This window comes from Salvia splendens, chromosome 10 (genome assembly GCF_004379255.2).
Source record: "Salvia splendens isolate huo1 chromosome 10, SspV2, whole genome shotgun sequence".
Taxonomy (NCBI): Eukaryota; Viridiplantae; Streptophyta; class Magnoliopsida; order Lamiales; family Lamiaceae; genus Salvia; species Salvia splendens.
In genome coordinates, this window is record NC_056041.1 from 18,242,049 (window position 1) to 18,257,484 (window position 15,436).

At 34.7% G+C, this 15,436-nt stretch overlaps 2 protein-coding genes across 2 annotated transcripts; one reads left to right on the plus strand and one right to left on the minus strand.

The window, feature by feature from the left end:
- Positions 1-4,269: 4,269 nt before the first annotated feature.
- LOC121753165 (SPX domain-containing protein 1-like) lies at positions 4,270-6,093 on the plus strand. The gene is made up of 3 exons (XM_042148363.1): positions 4,270-4,739; positions 5,194-5,320; positions 5,514-6,093. The coding sequence occupies exons 1-3, from the start codon at positions 4,446-4,448 to the stop codon at positions 5,921-5,923; spliced, it is 831 nt and encodes a 276-aa protein (XP_042004297.1). The 5' UTR covers positions 4,270-4,445; the 3' UTR covers positions 5,924-6,093.
- A 3,570-nt stretch (positions 6,094-9,663) lies between these two features.
- On the minus strand, positions 9,664-14,701 carry LOC121752714 (ankyrin repeat-containing protein At2g01680-like). Its single transcript, XM_042147814.1, has 3 exons — positions 14,654-14,701; positions 14,217-14,564; positions 9,664-10,254 (listed from the first exon to the last, which is right to left on the minus strand). Exons 1-3 carry the CDS (start codon positions 14,699-14,701, stop codon positions 9,664-9,666), a joined length of 987 nt encoding a protein of 328 aa, XP_042003748.1.
- Between the last annotated feature and the right edge of the window lie 735 nt (positions 14,702-15,436).

A 15,436-nucleotide genomic window follows, 5' to 3' on the forward strand; every position in this document is an offset into this window, starting at 1 on the left:
ATCCCAACAGGTTAATCGGACTACTACCGATAAAATTAACATACGGTAAATCCAATAAATAATGACGAAAATTAGTTATATTTATAAAATGTAAAATGTTTAATTATGATAATTTGAGATATATACTTAAAATCAAACATAAACACATTCAAATACTAATATTTGAGATTTATGCAAATAAAACATAAACTTATATATTTAAAAGCATGTTTTAGAGCATATTTTAGAAATTTAAATTTTTTTTAAAGAATTTGAAGTTTCTAATTTATTTATCTATTGATATAGTAATAAAAATTTGATATATAATTATTATATTTAATATAAAATAGAATAATAGAAATTTTATCAGGTTTTCAGGCCAGCCCATCTGGTTTTCGGGTCTGACCCTAACGGGTTGCGGGTTTGCGGGTTAATCGGGTGCGTGCTAATCGGGTTGTAAGTTTAGCCCAGAAATTTTGACTACCGAAAGAAATTAGAGAAATAGACCGTGAGGGATGAAGAACAATGGGTATCAGTCACGTAGGAGAGAAGACAAATAGTATTAGTCACGTATATATTGTTAAAAATTTATTTTATTTCTTTTTGCATATAGTATTATTGAGTTAAAGTCTAAAGTTGAAAGTCCACCTAAACGTTTTGATGCCAAATTAATTGTCGTAATAATATGTTTTTAACATTATTACTATTACTATTATATATTACTATTATTATTATTATTAAAAAAGAAAGAAAGAGCTAAAGTCATATTCAAGGAAAGCAAGATGAATGATTCTACTGGGTTGCCCTTTTTGTATGATGGATTCATTTTTTAACCTGAAATTAGCTTTTTATAAGATAGATTTTTTCATCATTTATGTATTAATAATGTTTGCTTTCACCCTCAATTCATTATCCAGATTATTTTGTGATTGGGGAATTGTTTTTGTTTCAATAATCTGTTAACAATATTTATTTTATCTACACATATTTATTTTTGTTTTGCGGGTAGATATTACTTTATTTTTATAAATTTTTATTAATATTAAATAAATTAAAATGTACGCATCGTACATGTATTTAATAGCACATTTAAATTGTTTTACTGATTTTTAACTCTTTGATAATAGAGTTATATTTGATTTTAAGTAATTTATTTAAAATATGAATTTACTATAACGAAATTAAATAAATTCGTGCCTCGAGTGATACTAGTTTTAATATAAAAATATAGTAGTAGTAGTAATTACCATATGTATTATATATAAAAAATATATATACTCCATAAATGAAAAAAGGAATATTTGGAAGCATCTACTTTTATCCTATGATGTCATATAATTTTGACTTCCATATTTAGGCATATCCTACGGATTGATCCGAATCTACTCGTGAACGGAAGTCACTCCTCACATAAGTCAATATCGCTATTTATCACACTTATTTTTTTTAATGTTTTTGGAGGGTGCTGAGCATATGTGGGAAATGGGAATATGAAATGTCTATATTTGTCATTTTGTATCCCTTATAAAATTCGCAAAATTCGGCATATTCCAAAGCATGTCTCTTTATTCTTTCATAGATGTTCTTAAATAATAAAGTAAAAAAGGAAAAAGGAAAAAGGAAAGGGCAGTTAAAGCAAACTATTATATTATTAATTGAAGTCATTTTAAAGCATATTCTAGTCGTTTGGTTGCTCGAGTAATTAGTGCCATTTCTATCAAAGTAGCATTATGTGTTTTTAATTACTCTTTTACATTTTAAAAATTGTCTAACTGTTTATATCGTTTTAACTCCTCATTTTTAATACTATTATCTATCATTTTATTTAAATTAAAGGATGCAAATTTTAGATTTGAATCTCGTGTGACTTCAAAATGAAAACAATCGCCTATAATAATGAAATGAAGTTTAGATTTGAAAAAATATTGTCTAAATATCAAATATTTAATTTGTTCAAATTTGTAATAGTTAGTGACATAGCTCTCGTCTTATATTGGTACTCTTTATTTTGATCATTATAAAAACTTTGTCTTGTCCAGTATTTTATCTTTCCTAAAATAAGAAAGACGCGATTTCCCACGAATTAATGCTCGACGAAATACGATCAAATTAATCTCAAGAAACAGATTTCAAAGTTGAATAAATTAAAATTAAAATTAAATAACAGAACTAATTTTGTAGACACACACACACTCTCCAGTGACTAAAAGCATCAACAACGGTGGTGGGAGGGAAGGTCGCCGTCCGTGCCAGCGAGCAGGCGACGTGGCGGCTTATGATTGGGCAACGGCATAGCCGTTGCCTTTGAATTATTTTTTTATTTTATTTTAAAAATCGTTTTTAAATTATATAAAATGATTAAAAAAAAAAATTTCAAATCCCAAAAATATGGCCGTTTTTTTCCGTTTTTTCTGATTTTTTTTGAGTTTTTTATATTTTTTTCCCCCCAAAATCATCTATAAATACACACATTCATCATCCATTTATCACATCAATTCATCTCCCATTCATCTCTCATTCTTAAAATTCTCATACAAACTATCAACACATTCATCCCTCATTCAAACCTCAAATGGATTTCACCCATATTATGGCGGAAGCGGAACACGAAGAACAAGAATACTACGAACAACATCGTGCCGCTTACGAAGCATATGTCGCGGCAAATACCCCCGCTCCTCCTCCTCAACGAACCAGATCAAATCGGCGCTACATCCATCGTGGCCGGGAGGGAGCCCACGAAAGGCTCGTTGCCGACTACTTTGCCGACCAGCCGACCAGCCGCGGTTTCCGGCAGATTACTTCAGGCGCCGTTTTCGCATGTCAAAGCGCTTGTTCATGCGAATTGTCAACACATTGTCCGCACGTGTTGAATTCTTCCAAACAGGTCAAGAAGCAGCCGGCCGGCAAAGTATCACGCCGTTGCAGAAGTGTACGTGTGCCATCCGACAACTCGCTACTGGGCAAACGGCCGACATCTTCGACGAGTATTTGCATATCGGTAGTCCACTGGAATCCTTTGTCTAAAGAATTTTTGCGAGGGCGTTCGTTCAGCTTTCGGGGATGAATTCCTTCGGGCACCCAACACCGATGATTGCCAACGGTTGCTGCGTCTTCACGAATCAGTCCATGGCTTCCCCGGAATGCTTGGCAGCATTGACTGCATGCATTGGAGGTGGAAGAATTGCCCGAATGCTTGGAGGGGGCAACACTTAAGCGGTCACAAAGGCGGCGGCCCAACACTTATCCTTGAGGCGGTTGCCAACTACCGCCTATGGATTTGGCATGCATATTTCGGCGTTGCCGGAGCCAACAACGACTTGAACGTGCTCTATTCTTCACCACTCTTCAATGATGTGATGAATGGTGTAGCACCGGCGATCGACTTCACCATCAACGGAAATACATACCACATGAGTTACTATCTCGCCGATGGTATCTACCCAAGGTGGTCGACGTTCGTGAAGACGCTCCACAACCCGCACGACCCGAGGCGGGTTCTTTTTGCGCAGCGTCAAGAGTCCGCGCGGAAAGACGTTGAAAGAGCCTTCGGGGTCCTTCAAGCCCGATTTAACATTGTGAAGGCCCCGGCTCGGCTGTGGTACGTGAATAATATCGCCGACATCATGTTCACGTGTATTATCTTACACAACATGATTATAGCCGACGAAAGGCCAAGGGCGGCTAGCTTCTACGACGAGGATGAAGCCGGAAGCTCAACAGCGAGGTCTCCCCCACGCCGAGGTGAGCATACGACGGTTGGCCAGAGGATCGAGACAAGGCACACAATGCACGATACCCGAACCCACATTCAGCTACAAGAAGACCTAATCAAACACATGTGGGCGAAATTCGACAACGAGTAGTGGTTTTTTTAATTTTTAGTATTTTAATTATGTAATTTTTAATTTTTAGGATTTTAATTATGTCGTTTTTTATTTTATTTGTCATTTGTAATATTATTTATGTTTTTTTAATGAATTTTAATATTATGGAAATGTTTATGTTTAATTGAATATTAAATTAATTGTGCTCGTCCTTGCGGAAGAGCACAGTTGTGGGTGTTGTGCTCTTGCCAGAGAGCAGGCATGAATAGTACCGCCTGTGCCCATAACCGTGCCGCTGGCAAGAGTACGGTTGTGGATGCTCGAAAGATGGTGAGGTGGCCACGTGGAATCCCACCAGCAGATGGCGGGAATAAGAAACATAAACGTCGTCGTCTCAAGGGAATAAAAGTATAAAACCAAGATATCCTCTTTGGAAAAGAATATTCCAACTATACCCTTCGCATATTCTCTCTCCTCCTCCGTTTATATTCCATTTCCCCCTTATCCCTTTTTCCTCCTCTGCATTCCAAACGCCAAACCCCATTATTCAGTCTCATTCGCATATACATACACAATTACATAATTCCACACAGGGAGGAGTCCGAGGTTTTGGAAATTGTTGATTTGCTTTTCTGGAAGATGAAGTTTGGGAAGAGTTTGAGCAACCAAATTGAGGAGACGTTGCCGGAGTGGAGAGACAAGTTTTTGTCATACAAGGAGCTGAAGAAGCGGCTCAAGCTGATCGAGCCGAATAAACCTGGCGGCGAGGGGGAGGAGAGGCCGCAGAAGAAGCGGAGGACGGAGGAGGCCCGCCGGGAAGGGGATGCCATGACTGAGGAGGAGGTGGATTTCCTCAAGCTTTTGGAGGATGAGCTCGACAAGTTTAATTCCTTCTTCGTTGAGAAAGAGGAGGAGTATATTATCAGATTAAAGGTAATTTAATCTCCGATTACTCATCTTATTCTTCCTTTTCTGCTTCAATTGTTGCGCCGGCCTTTTCCGTTGCCCTAATTTGTCAATTTTGTTGGAATTTTGTGTTTTTGTTCGGCAACAATGATTCATGAATGCAATGGTAACCAAAGTTGTAGATAGGAGTAAGATTTTATTTACTGCTCGAAATTGTAAGATCAATCTCAGCTATTTTCAGTTAAATCCCAGAAATCAAACCATGATTAATTTCACATTCCCTAATTAATGCGTAAGTCGTATACATGCCATTCAATTTTGTGAGGCTCAGTGCAGCAGTAGTTATTTAATACTCATTGTGTTGGTCATTTTAAGGAACAAACAAACCAACCTTTCTCGAACTCTGGTATTTCTTGCATTGACTATTTGTTGATTAGTAACAGCTAGTATTAACTTGATTTGTAATTTGTGATGTGTACAGGAACTACGTGATAGTGTGGCGAATGCGAAGGATAAGAAAGATGAGATGATTAAGATCCGGAAAGAAATTGTGGACTTCCATGGGGAGATGGTTTTGTTGGAGAATTACAGTGCTCTTAACTACACTGGTAAAAACCTTGGACCTTCTCCTTCTATTAACAATGCTCTGTATTTATCCCGATGCTGATTTGCACGCCCGCCTCTGTCTTTGTTATCGTAGGATACGAATTGTAAATTGTTGTTTGGTTCTGAGCTTTATGCTGCTTTTGTATATTACCAGTATTATTGCTGTTGCCTGATGTTTCCAGTTATATGGAACAGGGCTGGTTAAGATTTTGAAGAAGTACGACAAAAGAACTGGCGCTCTCCTTCGGTTGCCATTCATTCAGAATGTTCTGCAGCAGCCGTTCTACACGACTGACCTGCTGTTCAAGCTTGTGAAGGAGTGTGAGAATATGCTCGATCAAATGTTCCCTCTCCCAGTGGTTGGGAACGAACCCTCTACGAGCAGTGCACCGGAAGAGGGTGTGATGGAGGAACCTAAGGAGCTTGCAGAGATAAAATACATGAAGAGCCTGTATATGAAGAGTACATTGGCTGCGTTGCGCGTTTTGAAAGAGATTCGCAGCGGGAGCTCTACAGTTAGCGCATTTTCATTGCCGCCTCTCCAGATTAGTGGATTGGAGGATCCTTGGAACAAAATCCCTCTTCTGGAACAAGTTGCCAAGTAGAGCTGTGATGCTCCTGTGGATTAAAATAGGCGGCTTGTATATGAGTATTTATTTTGTTTTTCTTGTTTTGTTCACTTAACTCGGGCATTTGATTTTGCATGTAATGTATACTGACAAAAATGTAAAATACTCTAATACTATATCGAGGTTATAGTACCCTGTTCTGGATATGGTTGGCCTATTAAATTGGGTTTATTTGAATCTCAGTCTATTACTAGCATTTTGTGTAAGATAAAGAAAAAATACTCTGTTTTTGGAAAACACAAGGAAGCAAACTTGGAATAAGAAAAATGGCAAAACTATACCACTACTAATCTTCCAGCTATGTAGTAGTAAAAGGTTGTTTCCTCAATATGCCTTTTGCTTTTATAGATAGTGTTTCAGAATTTCAGAATATCTTCCCCTTTGTTTGATTAAACAATCGCATGCTAAATTCGAAGAATTTCATGGGAGAAGTAAATTGTCCATTGATAACACATGTTCTTCCTTTTAAGCTGGCAGAATGTAACTTGCACATAGTGGTGATTGTTTTATTTGACAATATATTGGGAATTTGATTAATTAGCTTGATTTTTCTCTCCTTCTAAAACTTTAGGGCTTTCTAAGTTATATTGGTTATTATTTGTTTTTTTAGTTAATTAGGATAAGTAAATGGAAAGTTGTTGACCAATATTAATTGGCTTCAATATTCTTTCATTCTATCAATTAAAGTTTCTATTTAGTTTACTTTCTTTCTAATTTATTTTCTTTTAAATTTTATTTTTCTTTATGTTTAAGATATTTTCCTGGCCTATATAAATGTCTCATTATTGGACTTAAAAAATATACATTTGAATATTAATATTTTGAATTTTATCTTTGTACTCTCTTAAATTTTTAATTCATTGAGAATTTTATCCGACTTATCAAACAAAATTTCACACCCATTTGTGACGTCATTCACTCCATATCACGACTTGTCAGACGGTTCCTCCATCTCGCTTGTAACGCCATTCATCTACTTGTTTCAAGTCATCCACCTCGTTCTTGCAGAATTATTCATCGTTCATCAAACAAGCGCCAAGGCATTTGGTATCTTTAGTCAAGTTACAATCAAGGTGTTTTTATCAATTTTTTTCCATTTATTATAATTTTTGTGTTTTATTAAAATTTTTTGTTTTTTCCGATTTCTTTTCAATGTTTGTATCTTGTGTAAAGTATTTCTAGAAGAACTGTCCAATACAAAATGAGCTAACTGTCCAAAACTAATACCCTAATCTTGACGATCCAGATCTCTAGATATGAAATAGAGCACAAAGAGAACACCCTGATACGGTTCCGCAACCGCAACCACGAGCGACCGAGGAGCAGCGTGAAAGAGCAGAGAAGTCGCCGATTGAAGCTCTTCAGGAAGCGAACCAATCTTCAATCGCGACATCAAAGCCCAAGAGGAATGTGCGTCCACCGAACAAGCTCGGCGAATTCGTCTCCGAATAATCGAGTAGTTAGCAAGTGATTTTTATGTTTATTTATTTAGTTTATAGAGTCGGATATTGTTATTTTTTTATTATTTATTTCGTAATTGAGTCGAGCGTAATTATAAGTTTCGTCGGGTTTTCTTTGTTGGTTCTTTCCCGAACTAACCCTAGGGTACTTATTTATAAATAGGGCTAATTTATTCATAAACCTCTTATGAATGAAAATATTAATTTGCCCAACTTCTCGTTGATATTCCACAAACCCTAGATCTTGAGCTGCCCGACGGAAAAGTTTCCGCGCACAGTCAAATCTTGCCTCCGCCGATCCCACGATTGGACGCTGGAGAGGTTATCGATCGCCAAGTGCAATCCGTCGATCATAGTTAAGGGAAAAGCCCTTAACAGACCCCCTGATATTATATGGCCAATCTATCTTAAGCAAAATAAACTAAATTTGGATCTATATCTAACAAGATTCGTCCAAATTTTCATCAAACAACATTACTAGTATAAAATTATCAAGTGGGTCGGTTGGGCTCGTCGGCCCAATACTACATCAAATTGGGCTAAAACCGGACTTATCAATTGTAACATATTTCAGTTAGGCTATTTTCTAACGCAACTCAGCTAGCCCAAATCCGATGCCCAGAGTCTACCCAGACAAAACCCACTACAATTATCAATTATGACTATCCTAACTATTTCTCTATTTATATTTTTCCAAATTCCTTATTCTCCCCCTCCATTTTTCTTAAACATAATTATAATAAAATAAATTTAGAACATCATAATTGTTTATATATACTATTAATCTTGTATTTTATGTAATTCTAAAATCAACGCAATAATTATATATGTTGGTCATAGATGAAAATTGGAGATCTTTTAAATATTCTAAGCTGTAACGCCCTAAATTTTTGTTTAGATTGGATTTTCTTTATCAATTAGAAAATTTGCGAATTATAAATTTTAAATTCTTGAATTAAGGTTTCAGGAGTTGTTTTAACACCGAAAAGGACCTGAATTAGTTAAAGACTAAAGTCTAATTTTGGTCCCTTACATTTGGTCTAAAATTCTTTTTGGTCTCTTACATTAAGTCTGTGACCTTTTGGTCCCTAACATATTGTTTTGGTCTAGAATAATAATTTTTTGTTAAAATCAACCGTCAAAATGTTTGATCAATTTAATAAATTAATTATAATTTAGGACTAAAGTCCAATTTTGGTTCTGCACATTTTCCATAAAATTCTTTTCGGCTCCCATACGGCCATACATTAAGTTTGTGACCTTGTTTGGGACCAAAATGTACCAAAACAATATGTTAGGGACCAAAAGATCACAAACTTAATGTAAGGGACCAAAAAGAATTTTAGGCTAAATGTAAGGGACCAAAATTGGATTTTATTTTCAGTTTGAAAAACAATTGATGATTCAAGAGGGTTAAAGAATCATGCACTCCGTTTAGAAATATAATGTGATTATTATCGGACAAGGATAAGAATTTTAATCGGTATTCGTGTAGGGAATTACTATAAGGGCATTTGGTCTTTTCACGTTAGTTAAACTAATCTATTGTCCTGTTTTGGTATGGGAATATTGGTCCTTAAAATCATAAATTTAGGTTAAATTTTATTTTCTTTCATGAACTTTAAAATTGATCTAAAATATCATAGTAATTTTTAAATTTTATTTGTTATTTTCCTCGGCAGGTCAATCACCACATCTGACTAATTTACATGCATTTTTTATTCCAGTTGGCATTACTAAATCAACATGGTATTTTACATGATTTTTATCCTACTTGTTACAAACTAAAAAATTCATTTAAAATATTATAAATATTTCATGGTTGTCCAAGTAAAATAAGTTTTTCGTCAAAGATATCTTATTTGGGTTAGGTGGGAAAATAACAAACAAAATGTAAAATTTGTGAATTTTTTAAAATCAATTTAAAAATTTTTGGATAATACCGCAATTTAACTAAAATTCATGATTGTAGAGACTAAAACACTAATTTATTTTAGTCTAGAGTTACATATAAATTTTAAAATACATGATATTTTGAAGAATACATATAAAAATATCTCCAACCCAGCCATACCCACTTCCAAGTAGGTTTGTGCAAGGTTGCATCTAGATTTATTAAATATTGAGCACAACACAACCCACTTGAGTCATGGTCTTGAGCCAAGTCCGGCCTCAAGTTGACTGAGACTAACTCGACTTGTGTCGGGTGGTAACAACCTCACCAACTTGACTACTCTACTTTCCCACAACGGAAATTTAATTCCGGCATTCCTCAATCTCCGATAAAGTTGTATTGGCGAGGAGTAGAATTGTCATCAGACCGACCCAGGCAACGATCGCAAGCTGGATTATGCGGCTGAGGGATTCCTTAGGAGTTGCTACCATAATGGAAGCTCCATAGGTGATTGTGACGGACACCCACATGATCATGAAGAATCTGTACCTGAAGGGTAAGCCAATAATCAGCAGCAATATAATGCTGAGTGAGGACACAAATGCCACCGTATTGGAGCGTATGAAGTTCCGGTAAATGTGAGGGTCTTTGTAGGCCTCCCCGGCCTTGTGCGCAAGAGTGTCCTCCTGCCACACGCCGCCGGTGGGGCTGACGGCAGCCTGGAACGCCATCACCACCACCATGATGGAGTCGCGCTTCCTGGTCAGCCACTCGACCGGGGGGGTTTGAGAGGAGTGGGTGGATCCAGACCGGAGCAACCGTTTGATTTCATCGGTGTCGTGGTCAGATCCGAAATAGGAGATGCGTTGCTTTAGGATTGTTATTGGTGTTTCCCATTTGGAATTCTTTGATTTCTTGTCGATCTTGGTGTCTTTTGTCAAGTATTGAATTATCTGCCACGGTCAACCAAAATTGGTTTATAATAATAAATATTACTATATCATAATTTTTAAGAATTATAAATACAAAGGTGTTTATTGGAACATTTTAATTTGATCCAATATACTCCCTCCGTTCCTGAAAATTTGTCACATTTCATTTTCTGTACTCATTTTAGAAAAATGATAATAAAAAATTAAAGTGGAGAGAAGCTAAAATAAGAGAGAATAATGTAGATAAAAGTCTTCTCTATATTATTCTCTCTCCACTTTAACTATTTATTAACATTTTTCTAAAATAATTGTAGAAAATGAAATTTGACAAATTTTCAAATACGGGTAATTATTTAAAAAGCACAGTCATTTAAGACTATCTATGTAATGACCCATTAAGTGATTTACTAAATTAATATAATTTTCGATCATCTATAAAAATATGGAGATTATTGTGCATATACCATTTTTCTCATTATATAAAACTTAAATTAATTTTGATATATGTGAAATCAAAGTTGTAATAATGAGAGACTCATTCTCTCTCTTTATATATATTTATATTGATAGAGGGAGGTGATCAATTGCTAACTAGTTAATAATCTAAAAATTAAGATCAATTTTTAACCATTAGATTAGAAATGGAGTGGTTGATATAATGTCAAGTGAATTATATTTTAAATTTAAATAATTATTAAATAAAATTAAAGGGTATTAATGTCAATTATCTCTAATTAAAATTATCCTAAAACTTTAAATTTACGTAACTCTCTCAATTTAAATTATTTTTTAGCAAAAAATATATCAAATTAAAGGTAATTTTATAAGGATTCTAACGAGATCTCAATTGCATATGTTCCAATGACGTTCGGATGATGAAATTTGATGATTTTTATTTCAGTTTTCGTATAGGTTGATAAACAAATTTTTTATCAACATATACATTAAAAAATCTCAATATAATGCATATAAAATCTCAATATAATGAATGTACAATCTCAATAAAATTGTGTTGATATTTTCATGTACTTGTGTTGAAATACTCATGTCATTGTGTTGATATTTGTAATACACTATGTTGATATAAAAAAACACGAAAATTATGATATGATAACAGAATGACGATCTTACTCTTTTGTTGATATTTTATCTATTATTTATTGAGATTCGTTAGATTTAATCTCATACACTCATTTTAAAATCTAAAGGTGAAGATTTGATCTTGATTTTGGATTATGATGTTATAAGCAATATAAGAGGACCTGATTGATAGAATCTCATTTCTATCAATATTATATACAAATGAGAAACAAAGATTCTTTAAAATATTAATGATTTTCTCATTTTAAATTCTTCAATTGACGAATATTCATCATCTGTAATTTATGTGAATTATTAATTTTGAGTCCAACCACAAATATTCAACATATAATATGAGAAACTAAAATTTATAACTACCAACTTGTGGAAATGGTATTAATTAACTATTTTAAATGAAAATATTATTTTGGACTTTTAAACAAATGTTATGATTCCTTATTTAGTGGAATCAAATCGCATAAGTATGCAAGTTATTTTTGAACGATTAGTAAGTTATTAAATATTTATTTTTCAACTCTTTACACTTAGTCACTTACTGTAATCATATTTGCATACTAATATCATTATTATTTATTAGGGTACACAATATCTACATATTACATAACTGATAGAATCATATAATAAATGTAATTCAATTTGCTTATATTGTTTTAAGTTTAACTTGTAAATATATACACTATGTAATTTTTTTTTATTAAAATGAAAATCTTCGCAACGAACGATTATACATATAATCAAAATCTATAAGAATGCAAGCTTTTACAATATAGTTAAAATAAAAATGATGAATGTATAAAATACAATCACAAAAAAAGCGAACGCAATTTTGTAACTGAGTCATTAAATATTTGTTAGTAGTAAGAAAAAGGTTTTGATGCTTAAAACTAAACAAAAAATCAGAAATTTAAGAAAAAAGAAATAAAGGTGTCACCTCAAGTAGGGTTGGAACGGTACGGTATACCGTGCCGAAATTGCCATACGGCATACCGTACCGAAAAGTGCGGTATGACAAAAAACCTTACCTTTACCGTACCGCTTTTTTCGGTATACCGCATACCGGTATACCAAAAAGTCGGTATACCAAAATTTAGATATCGTTACCGTACCGACATTTCGGTATATCGTACCGTGATTTCGGTATACCGCAATATGCGGTATATACCGTATTTGCGGTATACCGTGTTATATCGGTATATACCGTAAATTTACGGTATATACCGCAATTGCGGTATGATGCGGTATAACGCGGTATACCGCGGTATATACAAAATGCATACATTTACCGTACCTAAAACTGTCGGTATGGTATGATACCGTACCGAAAAGTACGGTATACCAAAAATTCGGTATTTTCGGTATTTTTTCGGTACGGTAAGTGCGGTATTTCGGTATATTTTCCCAGACCAACACATGATTCATCACTTTGTTGAACAAATTCACCGTCTAAACCTTGAAAATCAAATTAGAAAGCTAAAAAAAGAGGCCTAACCATATCAGCAATCCTCCCCATCCTCCTCCTCCTCCCCCTCCCCCTCCCCCTCCCCCTCCACCCTCTTGTTCTTCCCTTTCTTCTCTTGACTGTATTGCTTCGTCAACAGGTCAAAGGATTCTTTTGATGTAAAATTCACCTTCCACGGACATGGGTCCATAAATCTGCAAGGATGAGGATCGAACTTGTAGTTGCCGCAGTGCTTACAGAAATCACTGCGGCTGTTGCTTTTCACACCATGGGAGCGCTTCCAGTGCTCCGTGAACGGGAGTTTACTGTTGCGGCGGAAATGGGGACAATCCACATGATTGCAAGGGAATCTCCCTTGCTTTACTTTTTTCTTCAATGGCTTCTCTTTTGCAGAAATGCAAAAGGAAGTTACTCCATTTCCTCCGTCAACCAAACCTACAAAAAAAAACCACAATTAGTTCTTAATTTTGTAAAAAAAGAAGAAAGTTTATTCTACCTAGAGAATGAATCATATCTCTAATTTGAAGTTACAAATACAAAATGATCTAATTTGAAGTTAGAAATACAAAATGAAAACGCATATAACATGTTTTATACTACAACCGTAGTTATTACGGAGAGAGAACGCGCTGCACATTTATACTACATGGCATGCGCACACAAAATCAATGAATTTGTTTCTGCTTTGACTACTATGGAGTAGTATATAATACTTATATCTTTGTGAAATATTGAATGAAACGCTAGGATTGTACACTTGGGCCCACCACACAGAACCTTCATCCCTTCCATTGAATATATACGCAAATAAACTTTTTTTTATGTAAAAGACTAGTTTCATCTTTTTATCATTAACTATTAAAATTGATTTTTTTATTCAAAAGTGTAAATAGTGATGAAATTTTACAAATTGTTTTATCCACATTAGGGTTGGAACGGTACGGTATACCGAGCCGAAATTGCCATACCGCATACCGTACCGAAAAGTGCAGTATGACCAAAAACCTTACCTTTACCGTATCGACATTTCGGTATATCGTACCGTGATTTCGGTATACCGCAATATGCGGTATATTCCGTAAATTTGCAGTATATACCGTTTTATGGTATATACCGTATTTGTGGAATACCGTGTTATACCGGTATATACCATAAATTTACGGTATATACCGCAAATATGCGGTATATACCGTAAATTTACGGTATATACCGCAAATATGCGGTATATATCGTAAATTTGCGGTATGATGCGGTATAACGCGGTATACCGCGGTATATACAAAATGCATACCTTTACCGTACCTAAAACTGTCAGTATGGTATGATACCGTACTGAAAAGTACGGTATACCAAAAATTCGGTATTTTCGGTATTTTTTCAGTACGGTAAATGCGGTATTTCGGTATATTTTCCCAGCCCTAACCTCAAGTTGTTTGTATCTAACAGCCAAATGCAACACTGTCTCCCCAGCATCATCCTCTGCACACACAAACTCACCCAACTTGGTCACCAAAACCTTCAAAGCTCCGAGCTTGCGATGTTTCACGCACAAATGCAGCACAGTCTCTCCGCGGTCCAACCACTCCATAGAAGCAAAGGCATCTTTCTCGACGAGCAATTTTAGCACTTCCTCACGGCCGTTCATGGCGGCCACATGAATAGGGTTCATGCCGTTTCCGTCACGTGACCAGCACATGTTTGGGGCCTTTTCGAGCAGTATAGAGGCGATATCCACGTACCCTTCTGCTGCTGCTATGTGTAAGAGGGTCACCTGAGTGTTTGCAAATGAAACTTTTTTTTTAGAAGAAATGGATCTTTTTGGAGCAAATTTATAATTGTTTCTGTTTTCCCTTCAGCTACATTATCATACAGTTTTTTCTCAGCTGGTTCTATAAGTATTCCTACCATCTCTTCGATGACTCTATCTGTCTCTCTCAAGAATCCATTTATAGTGATTTTCTAGTGTTTAATATGTCAAACCACTTGCATATGTCGGTGCTTCTTGATTACTCAACTACTATTTGAAGATGAACTTGTAGAATTTTGAAGTGGTCTTGCTATATGTTTTATACTATCAAACAAAAGTAGACTTTGATCAATTAATTATATATCAGGACTTTATTTTATCAAGTAGAACCACTAGCTTTTAATTATATATAGCCTTTATAAAATAATTGTGTACCTAACAGTCCACTATAATTATTTATAAAATACTAATTGTGTACCTAACAGTCCAGTATACTCTTCTTTACTAGGGAAGTTAAAAATAGCATTGTTATGTTTAATAATTTGTAAATTGGAAATAAGGTAGAATCTTCTAATTTCTTGTCAAGGTCAACTTTACATGTGGTCTTTCTTTAGGGCTTGGTAAATATGACAACTGACAAGAGAGGATAAATCGTATAGTATTTATGAGGGATTGAGGATAAACTTGGATAAAAATTATTTTGGTCTTTAATAGTTTTGGATAATATGTAAAAGGGTAGATAGTAGATACAGTAAAATGCTAGAAAATTATTTATTTTGGCAAATTCTGGTTTATTTTATAACTTTAAAACTTAGACCTATTATTTTTCAAAATTTTGTCACGAGCTCTAATTTGGGTGAAATTATATCTAATGTAACATCCGAAAAATTCTACAA